At 37.6% G+C, this 16,127-nt stretch overlaps 2 protein-coding genes and 1 long non-coding RNA gene across 4 annotated transcripts; 1 reads left to right on the forward strand and 2 right to left on the reverse strand.

Annotated features, from left to right (window-relative positions):
• Positions 1 to 93: 93 nt before the first annotated feature.
• Positions 94 to 2,056, reverse strand: LOC145912373 (uncharacterized). 2 transcript variants are annotated; one of them, XM_082999829.1, is made up of 4 exons: positions 1,873 to 2,056; positions 1,353 to 1,573; positions 1,108 to 1,299; positions 94 to 740 (listed from the first exon to the last, which is right to left on the reverse strand). In XM_082999829.1, the coding sequence occupies exons 1-4, from the start codon at positions 1,943 to 1,945 to the stop codon at positions 489 to 491; spliced, it is 738 nt and encodes a 245-aa protein (XP_082855955.1). In that variant the 5' UTR covers positions 1,946 to 2,056; the 3' UTR covers positions 94 to 488. The 2 variants fall into 2 exon arrangements, with proteins under 2 accessions (XP_082855955.1, XP_082855954.1); XM_082999828.1 differs by having other exon boundaries at positions 94 to 854.
• An 891-nt stretch (positions 2,057 to 2,947) lies between these two features.
• LOC145912376 (uncharacterized) lies at positions 2,948 to 7,045 on the forward strand. The gene is made up of 3 exons (XR_014403293.1): positions 2,948 to 3,045; positions 6,329 to 6,493; positions 6,617 to 7,045. It is a non-coding gene; the product is annotated as an uncharacterized LOC145912376 (long non-coding RNA).
• On the reverse strand, positions 3,045 to 13,060 carry LOC145912361 (C2 domain-containing protein 3-like). The gene is made up of 30 exons (XM_082999810.1): positions 12,953 to 13,060; positions 12,697 to 12,886; positions 12,418 to 12,574; positions 11,675 to 11,844; positions 11,508 to 11,600; positions 11,317 to 11,438; positions 11,156 to 11,284; positions 11,049 to 11,099; positions 10,781 to 10,893; positions 10,586 to 10,725; positions 10,224 to 10,401; positions 10,074 to 10,145; positions 9,716 to 9,957; positions 9,550 to 9,653; positions 9,365 to 9,489; positions 9,132 to 9,254; positions 8,936 to 9,078; positions 8,771 to 8,871; positions 8,582 to 8,712; positions 8,313 to 8,488; positions 8,039 to 8,162; positions 7,815 to 7,964; positions 7,661 to 7,757; positions 7,264 to 7,493; positions 7,062 to 7,203; positions 6,605 to 6,801; positions 6,337 to 6,497; positions 6,147 to 6,232; positions 3,311 to 6,084; positions 3,045 to 3,213 (listed from the first exon to the last, which is right to left on the reverse strand). The coding sequence occupies exons 1-30, from the start codon at positions 12,987 to 12,989 to the stop codon at positions 3,052 to 3,054; spliced, it is 6,720 nt and encodes a 2,239-aa protein (XP_082855936.1). The 5' UTR covers positions 12,990 to 13,060; the 3' UTR covers positions 3,045 to 3,051.
• Positions 13,061 to 16,127: the final 3,067 nt, after the last annotated feature.

Consider the following 16,127-nt stretch of genomic DNA (forward strand, 5'->3'; position numbering starts at 1 on the left):
GCCCGAACTGACACAAAATCATTATTGTTATGAGAGGTATTTATTCGCAAGCTTTTCCACTTTTCGTTAGTTCTTCGTCAACAGTGCCATATGTTCCTGATTCAAGGTTTATTTTTGTTTCATTTTTATTGAAACGATTGAATCACCACAAACAAATATAACCAGCATTGTCACGAAACTATGACATCACAGAAGAGTGTTTATTAATATTAGCCGCGTGACAATGACCAAAATGTCATCAACATCTTTATTCAACAATTTACACCTTAAGATTTGTCAGTACGCCTTTAGAATATTTTTAACTAAAGAAATATGAAAAAACGTTGATATAAACGAATCCAGCCAGTTTTAACCAGGTAAGTTTATTGGGAATTATGGCAACAAATTTAACGTTTGAACAACTTCGTTAATCTATATTCACCTCTGGCGATACGAGTGGAAGAAAAAAGCGATAAAACTGAACTGAAATTTATTACCCAACGACGGAATCACGTCACCATGAACGTTTTAACAGTTGGCACGTTACGACTCTCTTGCTTCATGGCTTCCCGCCATAACCGCGTGACGTCATCAACTTTACCGCCGTTCTCGAGCAGTAGAAGGTAATACACTGTAGTTCTCCGGAGTTTGCCGTATACTTTGGCTCCTCTCCTGTACTTTTCGGCCTTTTGAATGAGTTTTAACTTCATCTGCAGCCCAACCACAAGTCCGGACAATGCCGCCAGGACGCACTGCAACGCCTGCGTCCAACAACAGTACGTGTTTGTCAGTGATTGGTCATTACCAGTCACGTGTTGCTTTCCTCTGATCAGTCCAACACGAGGGATCGACAACTTTCCTAATGAAGTTTCTTTCTGAACAAAAACTCAATCTATTCCAGTCCTCTGTAACTTTACAATAAATTTTACTGAGCTAACCTGATTTACATTCGTCTACAAAACATACTTGTGAAAATCTCTAATTTATACCTCGTTTGTAGGTTTCACACTTAACTTACGACTTTTGTAAAATCTTAGAATAAACTTACAAATGCTATGAACCACTTTCGACCTCTGCTTGCGGCGTTTTATAATTTTTTGTCAACAAAGAAATTAGAATGATAATTACCCGTGCCGATCTTGCAGTGACATCGAAAATATCAATGAATTGTGCAATGACCATTTGAACCATCTGCATTAGCAGGATGATGAAATTAAGAGTGAAAGACCATCTGGAATACATCTTTGCATAACTTTCCCAACTTTCAGCTTTTTTTCTGAATCTCTCGTGCATTCCACGAATCAACCCCGGATAGTCAATCTACACACATGACGTCACACATTGGATTATACAAATTACAAATTTGTTGATACCTGGTCAAGGTTGGATATTCTGATTTCATCCTGAAAGTTAAAATCATCATGATCGTGATCAAACTCATGATTGGAATCTGTATCCATGGAAACACTGTGGTCGCGTGCAAACGACAATCGTTTGACGTCATTCGGGGGAACTACCCTAGGGTCTTCCCGGGGAGCGTCAAAGCCATGGGTTGTCAGTGAATGGTTCGAGAACGATCTGTTCAATTCATTGTCTGTGGATCAATGAGGGAATGTTAGAGACATCAACAGAGTAACTTTGAAAAAAAAATTCGGCTAATGCTTGTTTTAAACGTCAAAAAAACTGAAAAAAGGTAACAGACCTACACTTTATACCACTTCCAGCATTTGTTTTTCGTTTTGAAACATGATATTTTTAATGAAGCATGACAATTAGTTCGTCATGGTCGAAAGCACAAGTGGTATTTTAAGTAAACTGAGCACCACAAGTAGTGTGATGGGGAAGATGCGTAGTAACACACTTTACTTCTTTCCAACATATTTACAAACCTACCTTCGTTACGTTCTTCGCCTTCATCGACTGCAGAGCGTGGTGTTTCACGACGATGTCGTAAAGTTGGGGACATCACAAAACTTCAAGCGAAACCTGCCCACTAACAACTAAAGTCAACAAATCACTTTAAAAAGACCTATTTATGATGCAATATTGCTATTGTTCTGCAACAATAACCTACATGTTTTCGAATGTAAGCCTGCAAGTGTAGTTGTCAGTTTCGTTTAGTGAAAAACACATTTTCAAAAATCAAATAAACTGAACTGGATAAGGCTAAACTCAGTAACAAGCTGTAAAGAATGAGTGTTGTTTGAATTGCGCTCAGAGCACTTCAGTATTGTTTCTCTCTCTGGGATGATTTCGACTACTGTAGTAAGTGTTAAAGTAGATCAAAAGATTCGCTCAAATAAGCTTTTTCAGGAAATTTTCTAGAATAGTTTTGTGCTATTACTGTGTACGTGACGTGGTGAATGCCCGGTAATTGCTTGCGGCGTTGTACCATCAGCCTATCTGGTGACTACGTGCGAGCAGGCACATTTGTCTGACTGCAAAGATTAAAAGTAAAATAATACAATTTACTTGCTTCGTTCAAACAAAATCCATCTGCCTTGTTTAAACAACATTATTTCAGGCTGGGCAAACAATGAAATATCCCTTCATAACATCAGTGCACGTTCCTAGATGACATTTTATTTGTAATAGGCCCCTGTCATCAACATGCGCAGCGTTGTTAAACCGGATGTCATTACAAACGGCTAAGCTTATGTGGAGTTACGTCAATATTGAATGTGATTGATTTGCTGACTTTAAATTAAATGACAACAAAAACTTTCAAATGGAGGTAGAAGGCTTTTAGTATTTAATAGGAAATTCAGTCGATGTATTTGTAAACAAGCTATGCAGTAACACACATCACTATATTGGTATATATATTGAAATGTAAATGCATCTATTGTAGCAATATAGCATAGGGAACGAAAATATAAATTTTGGCCACAGTGGATGAAAAATAAACAAAACACCCAGAGTACAAAAACTCTACCAGCGGTTACGTACAAGTAGCAAAACCACTCCACAAATATTTTGGCAAGTCATGGACGGGAAAATGACGTCACTACCACAATAGCAGCGCAGGACGGATTGGAGTTTGGCACCAAACGAGGTTCAAAAAAGGTAAAGTTATGGAGATGGATATTTCATATTGAATATTTTTGCCAATCTGCTGGTTTGTCCATCAGTTGTAACTGAAGGTTTAAAAAACTTTCTGCGATTACGGTTGGGGGAAGCATCTGTTGAACTGGAGTCAGTCTCTTTTACTTGATCTTGTCGCAAAAGTTTGTGCTGTGAGAAATATAATAGAAAAAGGTTTGCCTATGGTCAAGTTAAAACAAGGTTAAGGAAACAACACAGCAATCATGCAGCATGGGATTATAGAAACCTTTTGCTCTGTAGTGATGGCTTGCAAACTTTTCATTGAAGCAACCAAATCTTTGTGAGGGGGGAAGAATCTTGGCATCGTAGGATTCTGCTCTGCAGGACAAGGATCAGTTATTTCAACATTATCATGGATTCTCCTTTCACAAATTTCCTCATCAGAGGATTCACTAAATTCTTCTTCATTTTGTATTATAGAACGATGATCATCTTCAGTGTCGTGATCCTCCTCAGTGCCATGATCATCTTCAGTGTCATGATCATCTTCAGTGTCATAATCATCTTCAGTGTCATGATCATCTTCAGTGTCATGATCATCTCCTGCTTCATGATCATCTTCAGTGTCATGATCATCTCCTGCTTCCTGATCATCTTCTGCTTCATGATCATCTTTAGCATCATGACCATCTGTGTTACCCCCTCCATTACTTTTGGTCTCATCATTCTCGTGTAAAAGTTCCTCATCAATGAGAGCAGTTTTGTGGTTAAAATCCTTCCCTCTCTGTACAGTTGCATGGCTTTCTTTTCTGCTTGAATCAATATCATCTTCACACAGACCTTTCTTTGGTAAAATGGGTGATTCCCCTTCTTCATTGTGATCGCATTCTTTAGTTGACTCATGATGTTCTGCATCAACTTCCTCTCCAGGACCTGATTCCTGATCATTTTCTTTATCAGAAAACAACCTCCGTGACAAGTCATCTGGATGTTTGCTTGAAGGATCATCAACATCTTTGATGGGGGGGAATTCATCGATGTTAGATGCTGACAGCCATAAACTTGTGTTGTTTAACTCAGATCCGTTGGTTTCACCCAAAACATCTTGTGTCACATCTTCCTGCTCTAACATAAAGAGACTTTGCTGATTGATGTTTCGGGGGCGGACAAACTCAACATCTGACATATCTGTGTCACTCTGCACAACCTCCTCATCATACACAACTCTATCATTCCTCATCAGGGACATATGCACTGTCCCAACATCACCTCCCAAGTTACCAAGCAACATTTCATTTGTTGGAGGAGGTGATTTGCTGTTGACGTTTTGAGATTCTTTCACAGTCAAAGATTCCTTGGAAACAATGTATGTGTTACTTGGATTAGATGTAGTTGTCATGGTTACAGCTGTTGTTTGCATGGCAGCAGTAATAAGAGGTGTAGATGTGGTGGATCCTTTGGTTTTCTGTTGAAACTTTTGCTTGATTTCATCCAATTCCTTCATTTGTCTCTGCAGTGTTTGCAGGAGGCATTGTTGGTGGTCGTGTCGCGCGGTGATTGGGTAACGGGCTGATATTGTGGGTGTTAGAGAAGGGATATTGGACAAAGTAAGTGTTGTTGGTGATGTTGATGGATGAGGAGTTGTGGTCTTGCAAGTTGTTCCAACAGTTTGTGATGAGCTCACACATGGAATGTAGATGCTACCTGATGGTGTCTGCACAGGGGCCACCAGGGGTACAGAGTGTAGGATCCCCCTCCCACTTTGGTACACATGGAGAAGATGAGGCTTAGGTATGGGGGAGCAAGGGGTCACTGATACTTTCAACTGACCTTGGCAGTTGCCATGAAGGTCGATAATGTTATACCATCCATTAACAGAATTAAACCCAGCCCATAGAGTTGAAAGGTCAACAGAGGCATAACCAATCATCCAGTCACTGGATGAGCCGACTGAAATATCCTTCCTTTCAACTTCACAGGATGAAATCCAAACTCTGAAGATAAGAATTTCCCCACTTGGATGAAGATGTTTGCAATCAAGTTGGACTTCCTCGATGTTGTTCCATACAGGAGATGAGCAATAAGCAGCTACTTTGCTTGCGGATGTTGAGCTTTCTTCTCCATCCACTGTGTATGTGACGTAACAATTGGGATTGTCACTGAATTGAAGTGGAGGAGGGGGGAGATGCATTGCTCGTTCAACCGAAACAACTGCAGCAAATATTGTTGATACTTCCGATGGAGTTGAGATTTCTTGATTAACTTCCTTCTGATCACCAATTTTTTCATCACTGGATGTTGTAGCACTTATAGAAGGTTCCTCATCAGTAAGATCATCATTGTGTATCCCAGGGTTGCTACTTACATATGCACGCACACAAGCCCCGTCCAAATTATCCTCTCCTGATTTGAACAGGGGGTACGATCCACTAACATGCTGCTCTTTATGAATTCCACCTGTTAGCATTGAACTTAGTTCAACATTTGCTGTCCCAATCAACTTATCGCCATGTAAAGGTCGTTTTTCAGGTCTGGCACTTGGTGAATGAGTCATCCACAGCTGGAGTTCGACTATCTCTTCTCGCAGATACCAAACTAGCGGGTGGCTGGCTTTGCAGACAAACACCGACCTGTGAGCAATTCCCACCCTCCGTGGATCTTTTTTAGAATCGTTAAAAACATGTGAAACACTTGAAGTTGTTGAGTCTTTATCAAAGAACTTGTAACGAAGATAAACATGAGTCATTCCGTTCATCCCTTCATGTGATAAACTTGACCTTGGCAGACACACATTTGTTATGGTGAAGGTCAAGGTCACATGATCGTGCTTTGTTATAACCTCGTTCAAAGGTTTTAGCAATCCATCATAGTTTGGTACCAGGAGACGACCTAAGTCTGAAGAAACTTCAGGTTTCCATCCAAGATATTTTGCTGCCTCCAGAATCAGATCAAGATCCCGGGAGCCAGAAAACTGGAGGGAAACTTTGAGTCCTCCAACTGTAATGATTGATTTTCGCTGTAGCGATTCCACGGTTGTGACAGGGTGCCATCCATGGCAACCTAAAAATTCGGAAACAAAAAAATTCATGCGATATTTAAAACAAATATTGTGACATTTTTACCGGTTGTTTTGGTCAATATATCACACAACTGTATATTTGTGTGTCCAAGCAATATATCATCAACAGACGAATCATCAGCATTTCTCCTGTAACATCAATGCATATTTAAATTGAAATTATAATAGTTTTCTAAAATGCTGTTATTCTTGGGCCCTTTTAAACCATTGTCCTTGTTGTTATAGAAACTTACCTATGCCACACTTCGAAGTCAATCTCGCCACCTGCCAATTGTTCAGCCAATGAGATTGGCTCCAAGTTGTCATGGTAACATGTGATGGGACACATAATTTCAAAGTGGTGGTTAAACTCTGGAGCAAAGTTTCGGGCAACACAGCTTGTTTGTCGAGGTATCTGTTATACATCGTAGTTTAACTACATTAACCTGGGATTGTGGTCGGCAAATAACTTTTTGTTATTTGTGTAACTTTTATAGCAAAGATGTAAAAAATAATTTTAACCTCATTATGTAGAAATGAAAGATTCAGGCGAACATAAGAATTAACTCCAACTTTAGCGTTGTGGTTTAATTCTTGATCTTGCGTTACTGATGATGCAAGTTGAGCAGCTCTCTGTAACCCACAAGCACTCAACACACAAACTTTCAACTTGACATTTTCACATAATTCTTTTGGTTGTTTGTTCACAGGACTTGCTCCTGTCAAAATATAAAATAGATCTCTGCACTAAATCATGTGTAGCAATATGACTGATAACCATCGTAACATGAATGCAATTTCCTGTTATTTCAATGCAATAAAGATAATTTGCAAAAGGGAGTTTATTACACTTAACTTGTACTTAGTGCAGTAAAACCATAGCATGTAGGTTTTCTTCGGTATGATATATTTAGTTTGTTTTTATTGACGCCCCTCAAAAAAGATATTGCATGGGAATTCCTTACGTACAAAACCTTACCTGACATGTATTGAACAGTTACTTTAAGATATCCTGCTTTTGTTTGATTTCCTTCAATAAAATTCATGGGAATGTCAAACATTTCTTTAAACTTGTTTTTATTTCGTACCATCGCACACAGTTTCGTGGTAGGGAGATTCCCCTGTTTAAACAAATAAAATTACTGCATGGAACAAAACCACAACTGGAAGTTGTCGTTCACCTTTGCCAGTAGCTGGTCTCGGACATTGGGGTGGTAGAACCTGCACCATAATTCAAAGGGGATTCCCCCATGTGGGTGTTTACCGACACCTAAACAAGTGCCAGCAATCACATGATGAACTTTGCCCCCGCATTTTGTTTGTATGCAGTGATTTTGTGTGAAGTTGAACATCGGGTTTGGGATACACAGACTTGTGCCTGTTCTGTACCTTTCAAAAGTGGTCTCATCTGCTTTGAAAACACCCACATCTCATTAAAACCATTATATAAAATGTTACACCAAAAACTGGAAGCACAAACCCTTAATAAAATAAATCTTTATAGTTCATCAAATAATTTAAGGAATAAAAATCACATGAAAAGATTAAACACACAAATTAAAAAAAAAAAATTATTACATTGATGAACTTCACTAGTTGATTGTGAATCAAACGTTTCATCAAATTTTTGTGTCGGAAAATAATATTGAACAAAACAATCTGTTTCAGCCCAAGCCTGAAATGTACGAAGTAGAATTAAAACAGATCGCTAAAAATCTACAGATATTCCTACCTGACTTTCCAGAGGTTGAAATTCTTGCATTCCATGGATGTTTAGTTTGAATTCGTGTAATTCATATTCAATCGATTCATTCTCTTGTGTTGGTTTTTGTTGTGATTCCAGAACACTAAAATTTTCTTTAACTCTTTGTATGTTGTCAACCTGGTTGATTTTAAGATCACAAATGAAGGAAGAAATTTCCAAACTCATGGAAGAAAAAAAAAAATTATTCCCACCTGGATTTTTGTTCCAAGTGCAACGAGAGAAAGAAGCTTCCCACGTTCATTTCCAGTAAAAACATCAACTACCGGTAGATATGAGTCAACCGCGACCATTGGGTGTTCTGATGCTAGGAAAGCTCTTCAAAAAATGCATAGATTTCATTGTAGTTTTGTGTTTAAGTTTGGCAATACCCAATTACACACAAAAAACTAAATTTATATTTAAAATAAAAAAAACACAATATAAAGTGATATTTTTTTTATGTTGAAAAATATATTTTTTTCTAACCTTGCAATCTCATCATCCTTTAATGATTGATAAAAAAAATTGAGAGGAATTTTTACCAGTCCAATTAATTTATCGGAAAACTCATTTTCCAATTTTACTTTGGTCCAAACTTCAACAACGATGATGTTGTCTTTCAAACGAGAAAACAAATCTCTGTTGATTTTAACTGGAAAAACCTAAAATAATATTTAAAATGAAACCCAACCGGAACTGATAGAAACATAAAAAAAATGTTTCCTATTTGGTTCCAAGGCAATAAAATTTAATACCTGGTTAAATTGAAACTTGGGGTTGGAGGTGTTCCACATTAAACGACTTTTTAAAGGTTCGTCCGATGCAAAAGTCCGACAAATTAGGTAAGAATTGGGGAAGCTGCATTTTCCTGATGTTGGTTTTGTTGCTAAAATTTTCAAACATTTCTAAGAAATTATTTAAAGATAATGAAGCCTTGTATTTACCTGGAACATCTCTGGCCTCGTGCAAATATATATAGAGGTATAATATGCTGTGGTTTAAATAAGAAGGGAACAAATATTCGTTGTCATCAAAGTGTTGGAAGCTGTGAGGTTTAAAAAAATCCACCATCACATTGTGTTTCTCGGTATCTGGGTTTCTTGCCTCACCTTTTTTCAGTTTCTCCACGGTGATCATCACGGACCAGTTGAGTGACAGAATAGGTGTTTGGAATTTCAACAGCAACAGGTTGCTTAGTTGGTGACATATGTTGTGGCAGATCAGTGCTGTCTCCACATAATTCAATGCAAACCTGAATAAAGTTGTACTTTATATTTGTGGCCTCTCGACAACCCGCGTCCTCACCTTGGTGGCACCATGCACTGATATGGGGGTTCCCCCTACAACATCAACACTACTGGAAAACACAAATTCCTCCGCTTCAACAACTTGACGGAGGGACACCGACGCTGTTCCAATCGCTTGCAACTAATAAGGTAAATTACCAGGAAGCAAGATTAAGTCACTTCTCGTCCAACTATTTTTTTCTTTTTTTACAGGTTTGTATTATTGCATACTTTATATAACATCTTGCATACCTTTTTTCCCTTTGTGCTTTTGTGGTGGAAAACAAACTGAATGGAATAATTCATCCATCTCTCTAGCATTTCTTTTGTAAATTTAACCGGAAATATTGAATGTTGGTCGAACTTAACAAGGCCGCCTGAAATGCATCAAAAATTATTCCAAATATGAGAAGGATCGCAGTAGATTAAGTTTGTACCTGGGTTCAATTTCCTCGATGCAATCCTTGCCACATCATGAGATGTTGTGGTTACTCCATGGGGTTTTTGAGTAAATGGGAATTTATACTCAACAAAGAACGTCCTGCAGTATAAACAAACCAAAATATTACATGTGAAAAAAAGTTATTCAAACATTGAGTTTACCCCGGAAATTTCCTGCTGGATGAAGATGGTGGTTTGTGTACCTTTGTGTACAAATCTCTTTTTTTCATTCCACCATTGTTGGAAAAGTTTTTATCGAGTTTAAAACTTTCACTAAGTTGAAGCTCTTTCACTGTAATCCTCACCAAGTGAATTTGGGAGAATTTCTCCAGCAGGCTTACAACAGGCTTCGAGCCTTTTTCATCCTTTTCCACATTTCCAGACACAGGGATAAACTGTTGCAACTTTGACAAATACTAACAAAGTTAAAAGTTGATAACCTAACAGTATTGGTGTAAATGTAGTATTCCCATTATCTTACAATAATTGAGAAATTATAGTATTTATTTAAAGATCTTACCTCGGGTTTGGTGTGGGTTGATTCACTGATCAGATTTCTATCCAATGTTGGTCGCTCGCTTGGATAAAATCCCTGGGAAGATTACAAATAATTTTGGGAGTTTTAATTTTTTTAACTTAGCGTGGGACAAAATAAATAAGAAAAACTGACCATGTTGTTGTAAAAAAGGTGCTGCAGGATTGAATTGTCATGCAAAGGATCTTCAATATCAGAAACCAGACTTTCCATTCCAGATGCTGATAAAGAATCGACAGGAAGATTTGCTGAGTCATCTTGAATACCTTTAGCTTGCAAAATCATGTCCACCAGCCTTAAGTCTGTGTTAGTTCTGTCACAAAAGGGTACAACAGTTTGACAAAAGCCTGTCAATAATAGTTGATCTTGAATGAATGTTAAATACCAGCTTGGTACACACTAAGCGTTTTTTTACACACTTTTATCAGAAAGTGTGATTAGAAAAAAGTGTTTTTGACAGCATTAAATGTTTCTGTGACAATATTTTGGTTATTTACTTGTGATGGTGGAATGAAGGTACTGGTTTGGGTGGATCAACAATGCTCTGTGTTGGTTGAGGATGGATTTGAACCATCGACTCTTTGACTTGAGCTTCAACTTGGCTTAAGAGAGGTGTTCGAGTTGCGGCAAGTTGTGGCTAAAAATATATATTTTTTTCAAGATCTTAAACAACCAGGACAGTTGGTAATAACCTGTGTATGTTTTGCTGTTGGTTGTATATCATGTTTTTCTTGGTATGTTGCATCGGGTGATAAAGCAGACTGAGTAATTTCTTCTCGCAACTTTTTTCCTCTCGCCAACAAGGCTGAAGGTAAGTAAGAAAAGAATATTTTAATGTGTTGTATAATATTTCACATTCCATCTCCATTAAATATGTTTTACAACATACAGCACCATACAAACCATGTTTAAACATAATTTGACAAAGGTGTTATAACAACTTTATGTTCAATATTTCACCTTGGATGGCATCCATGTCAATTCCACTTACTCCAGGCTGTCCTTTTGTATCTGTTGGAAAAACTTCCTCAATTGGAAATTCACTAAATCTAAATATCATGTCTAACCTTCCTTGCTTGGCAAACCCATGGCATAGAGATCATGTCCATTCTGTTGAAGCAATTCATCGACACCCCTTGGGGTTGGGGTAAGCTTCTGGTGACTGGCATCTAAATATGGAACATTGTGAAGCACATCTACATTGAGAAAAAATATCTTTTATACTCACAAGAATGACATGAAGCAGCAGATTCACGGGAGTGACTTCTTTTATCATGCGAGTTTGATGATAAAGTTTTTCTTCTCCCTCTGCCTTTACTGTTACTTCGACCTCTGGCTTGTTTGTAACTTCTAAAACAGTGAAATATTGTTTCACAATATCTCACAACACAATTATTTATGAAACCTATTTATTACTACCCTGCACTGCTACTTCTTGATCTTGCTGAGCCTCCACTTGAATGTCTTGAACTTCTTCGACTCCGAACTCCACAAACACTTGTATTCTGTGACCTTTCATTACAATAAAAGTTATACCTATGGTTTATAGTATAATGTTTTCAGCAGATTGAACAACCGTTACTGACATTGTTGAGTAAGAACAGTCAGTTGCTGAAGAATCTTCCTCATAAGCATTTCTCAATGGCTTGAAACACATTACAACATAGATTTCACCAAGTTTTCGTGATGATGAGGAAATTATTGGAAAAAAACCTCTTATTGGAGCATTTGACGACAATCTTGCAACATTTGGAATCTAATACAAGAAACAAGTCTTAAAAACTTAGAATAAAAATGCAAGTGTAACTACAGACAAATTCGTATAATTGTATAATCTTCTATATCACATAGGGATTTTTAATCTTTAACCATTACCTGTTCTTCTGTAAGAAAATAAACATGTGACTTATTCAAACCACAAAAAAGTTGACTTAAATATGGATGTCGAACAGCCAAACATTTTTTCTTCAAAAACGACAAACAACATTCAAGTAATATAATGATGTCATTACTTAAAAGACAGACATTACATTTCATTCCATAAACCTAATAAAGTGCTTTGTGATCACTGCAAACAATCTTACATTGTTCAAAAATATAGGAAGGTTTTTGTTTTGCTTCAACAATAACAAAACCATGTTAATTGTCACATACATTTTATGATCAGTTATTATTACGGAATTTTGAAAAATAAATTGACAATTAAATGCAATGTCACAAGCTCCTATATAGTATTTAGGTGATAGTACTGATAATTACAAAATAGGCTCTGCAAATTATGTATGAAATTAATCAGATTTCTCTGCCATAACTAATGAAACCCACCGACCTGAACTCTTCCGATAGGCATGCTTTTAGGGCTTGCTAAAACATCAAGTGTAACAGATCCCATGTCATTAAAGTATGCCGTCATTTGTTTCGGGCCTGATCGAATTCCAAATTGAGCTCTTGACTTTATTCTCACTTCATCCTTCTTTCCTTGCGGTCTAAAAACAACGAAGGTATTAAAAACAAACCTAGATTACAACACAATCAACCAAAAGTATAAAAACCTGGACATATTTATAATTGCACAAAATTTGTTGATAAATTGTCCGTGTTTTCTCACCTAAGCAAAGTTCCATCTGAGGCCTCCCCCCACCATCGAAGACGAATGTACGCAGGGGACACTGGGGGCACTCTTGAGGGTGTTAAGTTACCCCATGACAATCGGCCAACTGAGACATTAAGAAAACATCTCAGTTCACCCTCGACCAATGGAGGAAGATCCGTTGATGGAACAACTTCAACGTACTCCACTGAAACACAATGTGGTGCACAAACATTTACCATCTACTTTTAAATCTCTTGTTATAAATACAAACCTCTTTTCCTCCTAGTTCTTCTACGACCCTGGTCCATTTTCAAGAGAATCAAAGTTTTTACATAACTTTCAACAGAGTGATAAAACAACTACAAAAACATCCAAGACTACGTAAAATTAATTACCGAATTATCGCACTAAATATCCTACAATATTTATTTCCACAAACACTTGACACAAAAGTGAACTACAATTGCTCAACATGTTACAAATAGTGAGAACTGAGCCAGCTGGAATGTTGCATCTTTAAGTCGGACCCGACACAAACTTTTCAAAAAATCGCACAGTTGCGCGAACAATTTACAATTTATCCGTTACTCCACAGTTATATTTCCGAGACCGTACGATGTAGAAATTTGAGATTTAATCCCACAGTGTAAAAGTAAAAATTGAAAAATCAGAAAATAATACAGAAGCAAGATTTTTTAAGTTGGCAGTTTACATTCTTGTGTGAGAAGTTGAAATATAAAGATCATTTCAACTTATGAACAGACTGTGTCCTGTTGTCTGAATGGCATTTTTAACTCACAATCACAACTATGTGATGAAAACCCACACAATTTGCTTTAAATTGCGTAATACTGCATACATGTTGTTGTGTTTTAATGCGTGTTCTTCTGTAAACTCCGTAATCCGACACCAATCAGGTAATCAATTTTGTATTAAGATGGCTGAAACGTACGCAGCAGTCCAAATGAAACCACAAGTAGAATGGAATGGAATGGAATAATCATGCAAGCCAACGTGGCCATATAAAGCATGAACACAAGTCACAAGTGCCCGCTAGGCATGTCAGGGCGGACCAACAGGTTACAGCACTTTATAGTCCTTTATTGTTTTAGAGCCAGGGCGGTCGTTGTTTAAAGGTCTGTAATTATTACTCTACCACGTTTAGTTTGACCTTTGTACGTGGGAACCCGGTTACAAATATAAACAGTTCCAATATTACAATTTTCATATTAATATACACTGTGTTCGCTACACTTGCCCCTTCGTGCGAAATGTTTCATTATCAATTTAAAACCACACCAAAGTTTTGGTAACAAGGGTAATTGTCGCAATCAATTCCAAAACCGACGCAAACACAAAAAATAAAATTGCTTGATGTATGTGGAATAAACGATCACAAGTTGCGTCGACGTTGTTATTGATTCCGATGTTTGGTGTGGTCTCGCAGGGTTCGTGAGCTCGTACAGTTCAAGGTTCGAAGTGTTGTACTGAAAAATAAAAACAAAGAAAAAAGAGTATATTCACAAAAATAAGGCGTTTATGAAAATTGCGTGCTGCGTTAAAAAAAAAATAGATTTGAAATTATAGTGTACCACAATTCCATCGCATTATAGCTTGCGCAACAAATACTTGCATTTTCTCTTGGGTCGATAGAAAAAATAAGTATGTGTAAGTGTGTGTTCAGAAAAGAACGACCCGCATGCGGCTTAAAAATGCGCGTATATATATAAAATAACGGCTCAGCTGTATGGCCTTCAAAAAGTAATTGGCTCATATCTCGTATATGTAAAAAGCGTTCATCAATCAGCATGTATGTAGAAAAAGAGCTGGCCTTGCAAAAGCAAAAAAAAATGTAATAAATCCGTTATCCTCAATGCCAGTTTTGGAATAATGCTGTGGTAAAAGCACGTCACGCCACACAGGTAGTGAACTTCCGAAAATAATGGGCTTACGTGAGTTATTCGTCCTCTCGTAAAATATTTACGCTACAAGAAAATGTCATGAAAGAGTAGACGAGGACTAAGTTTGTGGCACTAGTGTGGTAAAAAGAATGTTTGTGTTGGAAAAAGCAGCAACAAATGTCATAAACATAAAAATGGTAGCTTAGTTCAAGTTAATTCATGTCACAAAAAAATGTGGGCCAAAAACTTCATACGCGAATTAAGTAAATTATCAGTTTCATGCTTCTTCTAGCCATAACCACTAACTAAAAACATGCAAGGATTTTTCCTAAAGGGCAAAAAAATGTTGTAGTGTTGTGTGTGTATCTGCGACCTTGCTCAGCGCTATTTGCGTCAGGCCCTTAACTGCGCCACCTCAGTGAGGGTTTTCTATAAGCAGACAAATGTTAGGCTAGGTTCCACAATTCACCATTAATTAACGTCAACACGTATGACAAAAAAATTCAACTAATGTTTAGGTGACAAGATTTACGTCAAACTAAGGCTACATTTTTAACAGAAAATACAATATAGGGCAATAATATGATAACATAACCACAAAGGATAGGCGTATTACTTGTGTTCACAAAATTTAACAAAACATGCTTTGCAGCAGTTCGGCTTGAAAAACGTATATAGATAAAATGTTTTAGTTACAGTACCGGGTCAAAGTAGGAGTGGTAGGCGAGGTTTTCCATCGATGTAGCAAAGTTCCGTGTCCCATAGTCCAGTAGAGGTGTTACAGGAAAATTGTTTTCTTTCACAGGACCAAAATTCCATATAATCCAACCTTGTATGAAAAGTTCACAATCCTCGAATCCAATTTTTGTTGAAGTGAGTATTCCAATGGTGGAATTTTTGCGTCAGTCATAACGGCGTCAATGAATCAAAAATTTGCAATCTTCAGAAGTCCAAAGTTTGTCCACTACCACGTTTAGTTTGACCTTTGTACGTGGGAACCCGGTTACAAATATAAACAGTTCCAATATTACAATTTTCATATTAATATACATTGTGTTCGCTACAATGTCGATGTGGCATCACAATTAGTCTTTATTATTCTAGGCGCATTTCATTAAATTGTAAGATGATTGTTGCGTGTCAGACAGGGTGCATGCTCCGCTGGTGTGCCCCCTGCAGTTTACTGCCTATTACAACGACGATACTATGAAATATTTTTCTGGGTTGCCAGCAGCAAAATACAAAAAATCGTTGCTGTCAGACCTCGCCTGTTTTGTTGCACAATGTTCGTTTGGCGGGGTATCCGAAAAACGAAATCAACTCTTTCTAACTTGCGTAGGCCGTTTATATTTGGCGATCACAGCTCTAATATTGTGATCATAAGGTTTGCTTCGCAGCCAAGGCATTGCAGCCAAGCTCGACCAGCCACTTTTCCTGACAAGTCGGAGCGAGATCTGAAAAATCAAGCTCCCGGTGAGGTTTGAACTCTCGACCCTGGGCTAACCAGGCCCAATGCTCTACCAACTGAGCATTACTTCTGCGTTG

Source organism: Ascidia mentula, chromosome 8 (genome assembly GCF_947561715.1).
Source record: "Ascidia mentula chromosome 8, kaAscMent1.1, whole genome shotgun sequence".
Taxonomy (NCBI): Eukaryota; Metazoa; Chordata; class Ascidiacea; order Phlebobranchia; family Ascidiidae; genus Ascidia; species Ascidia mentula.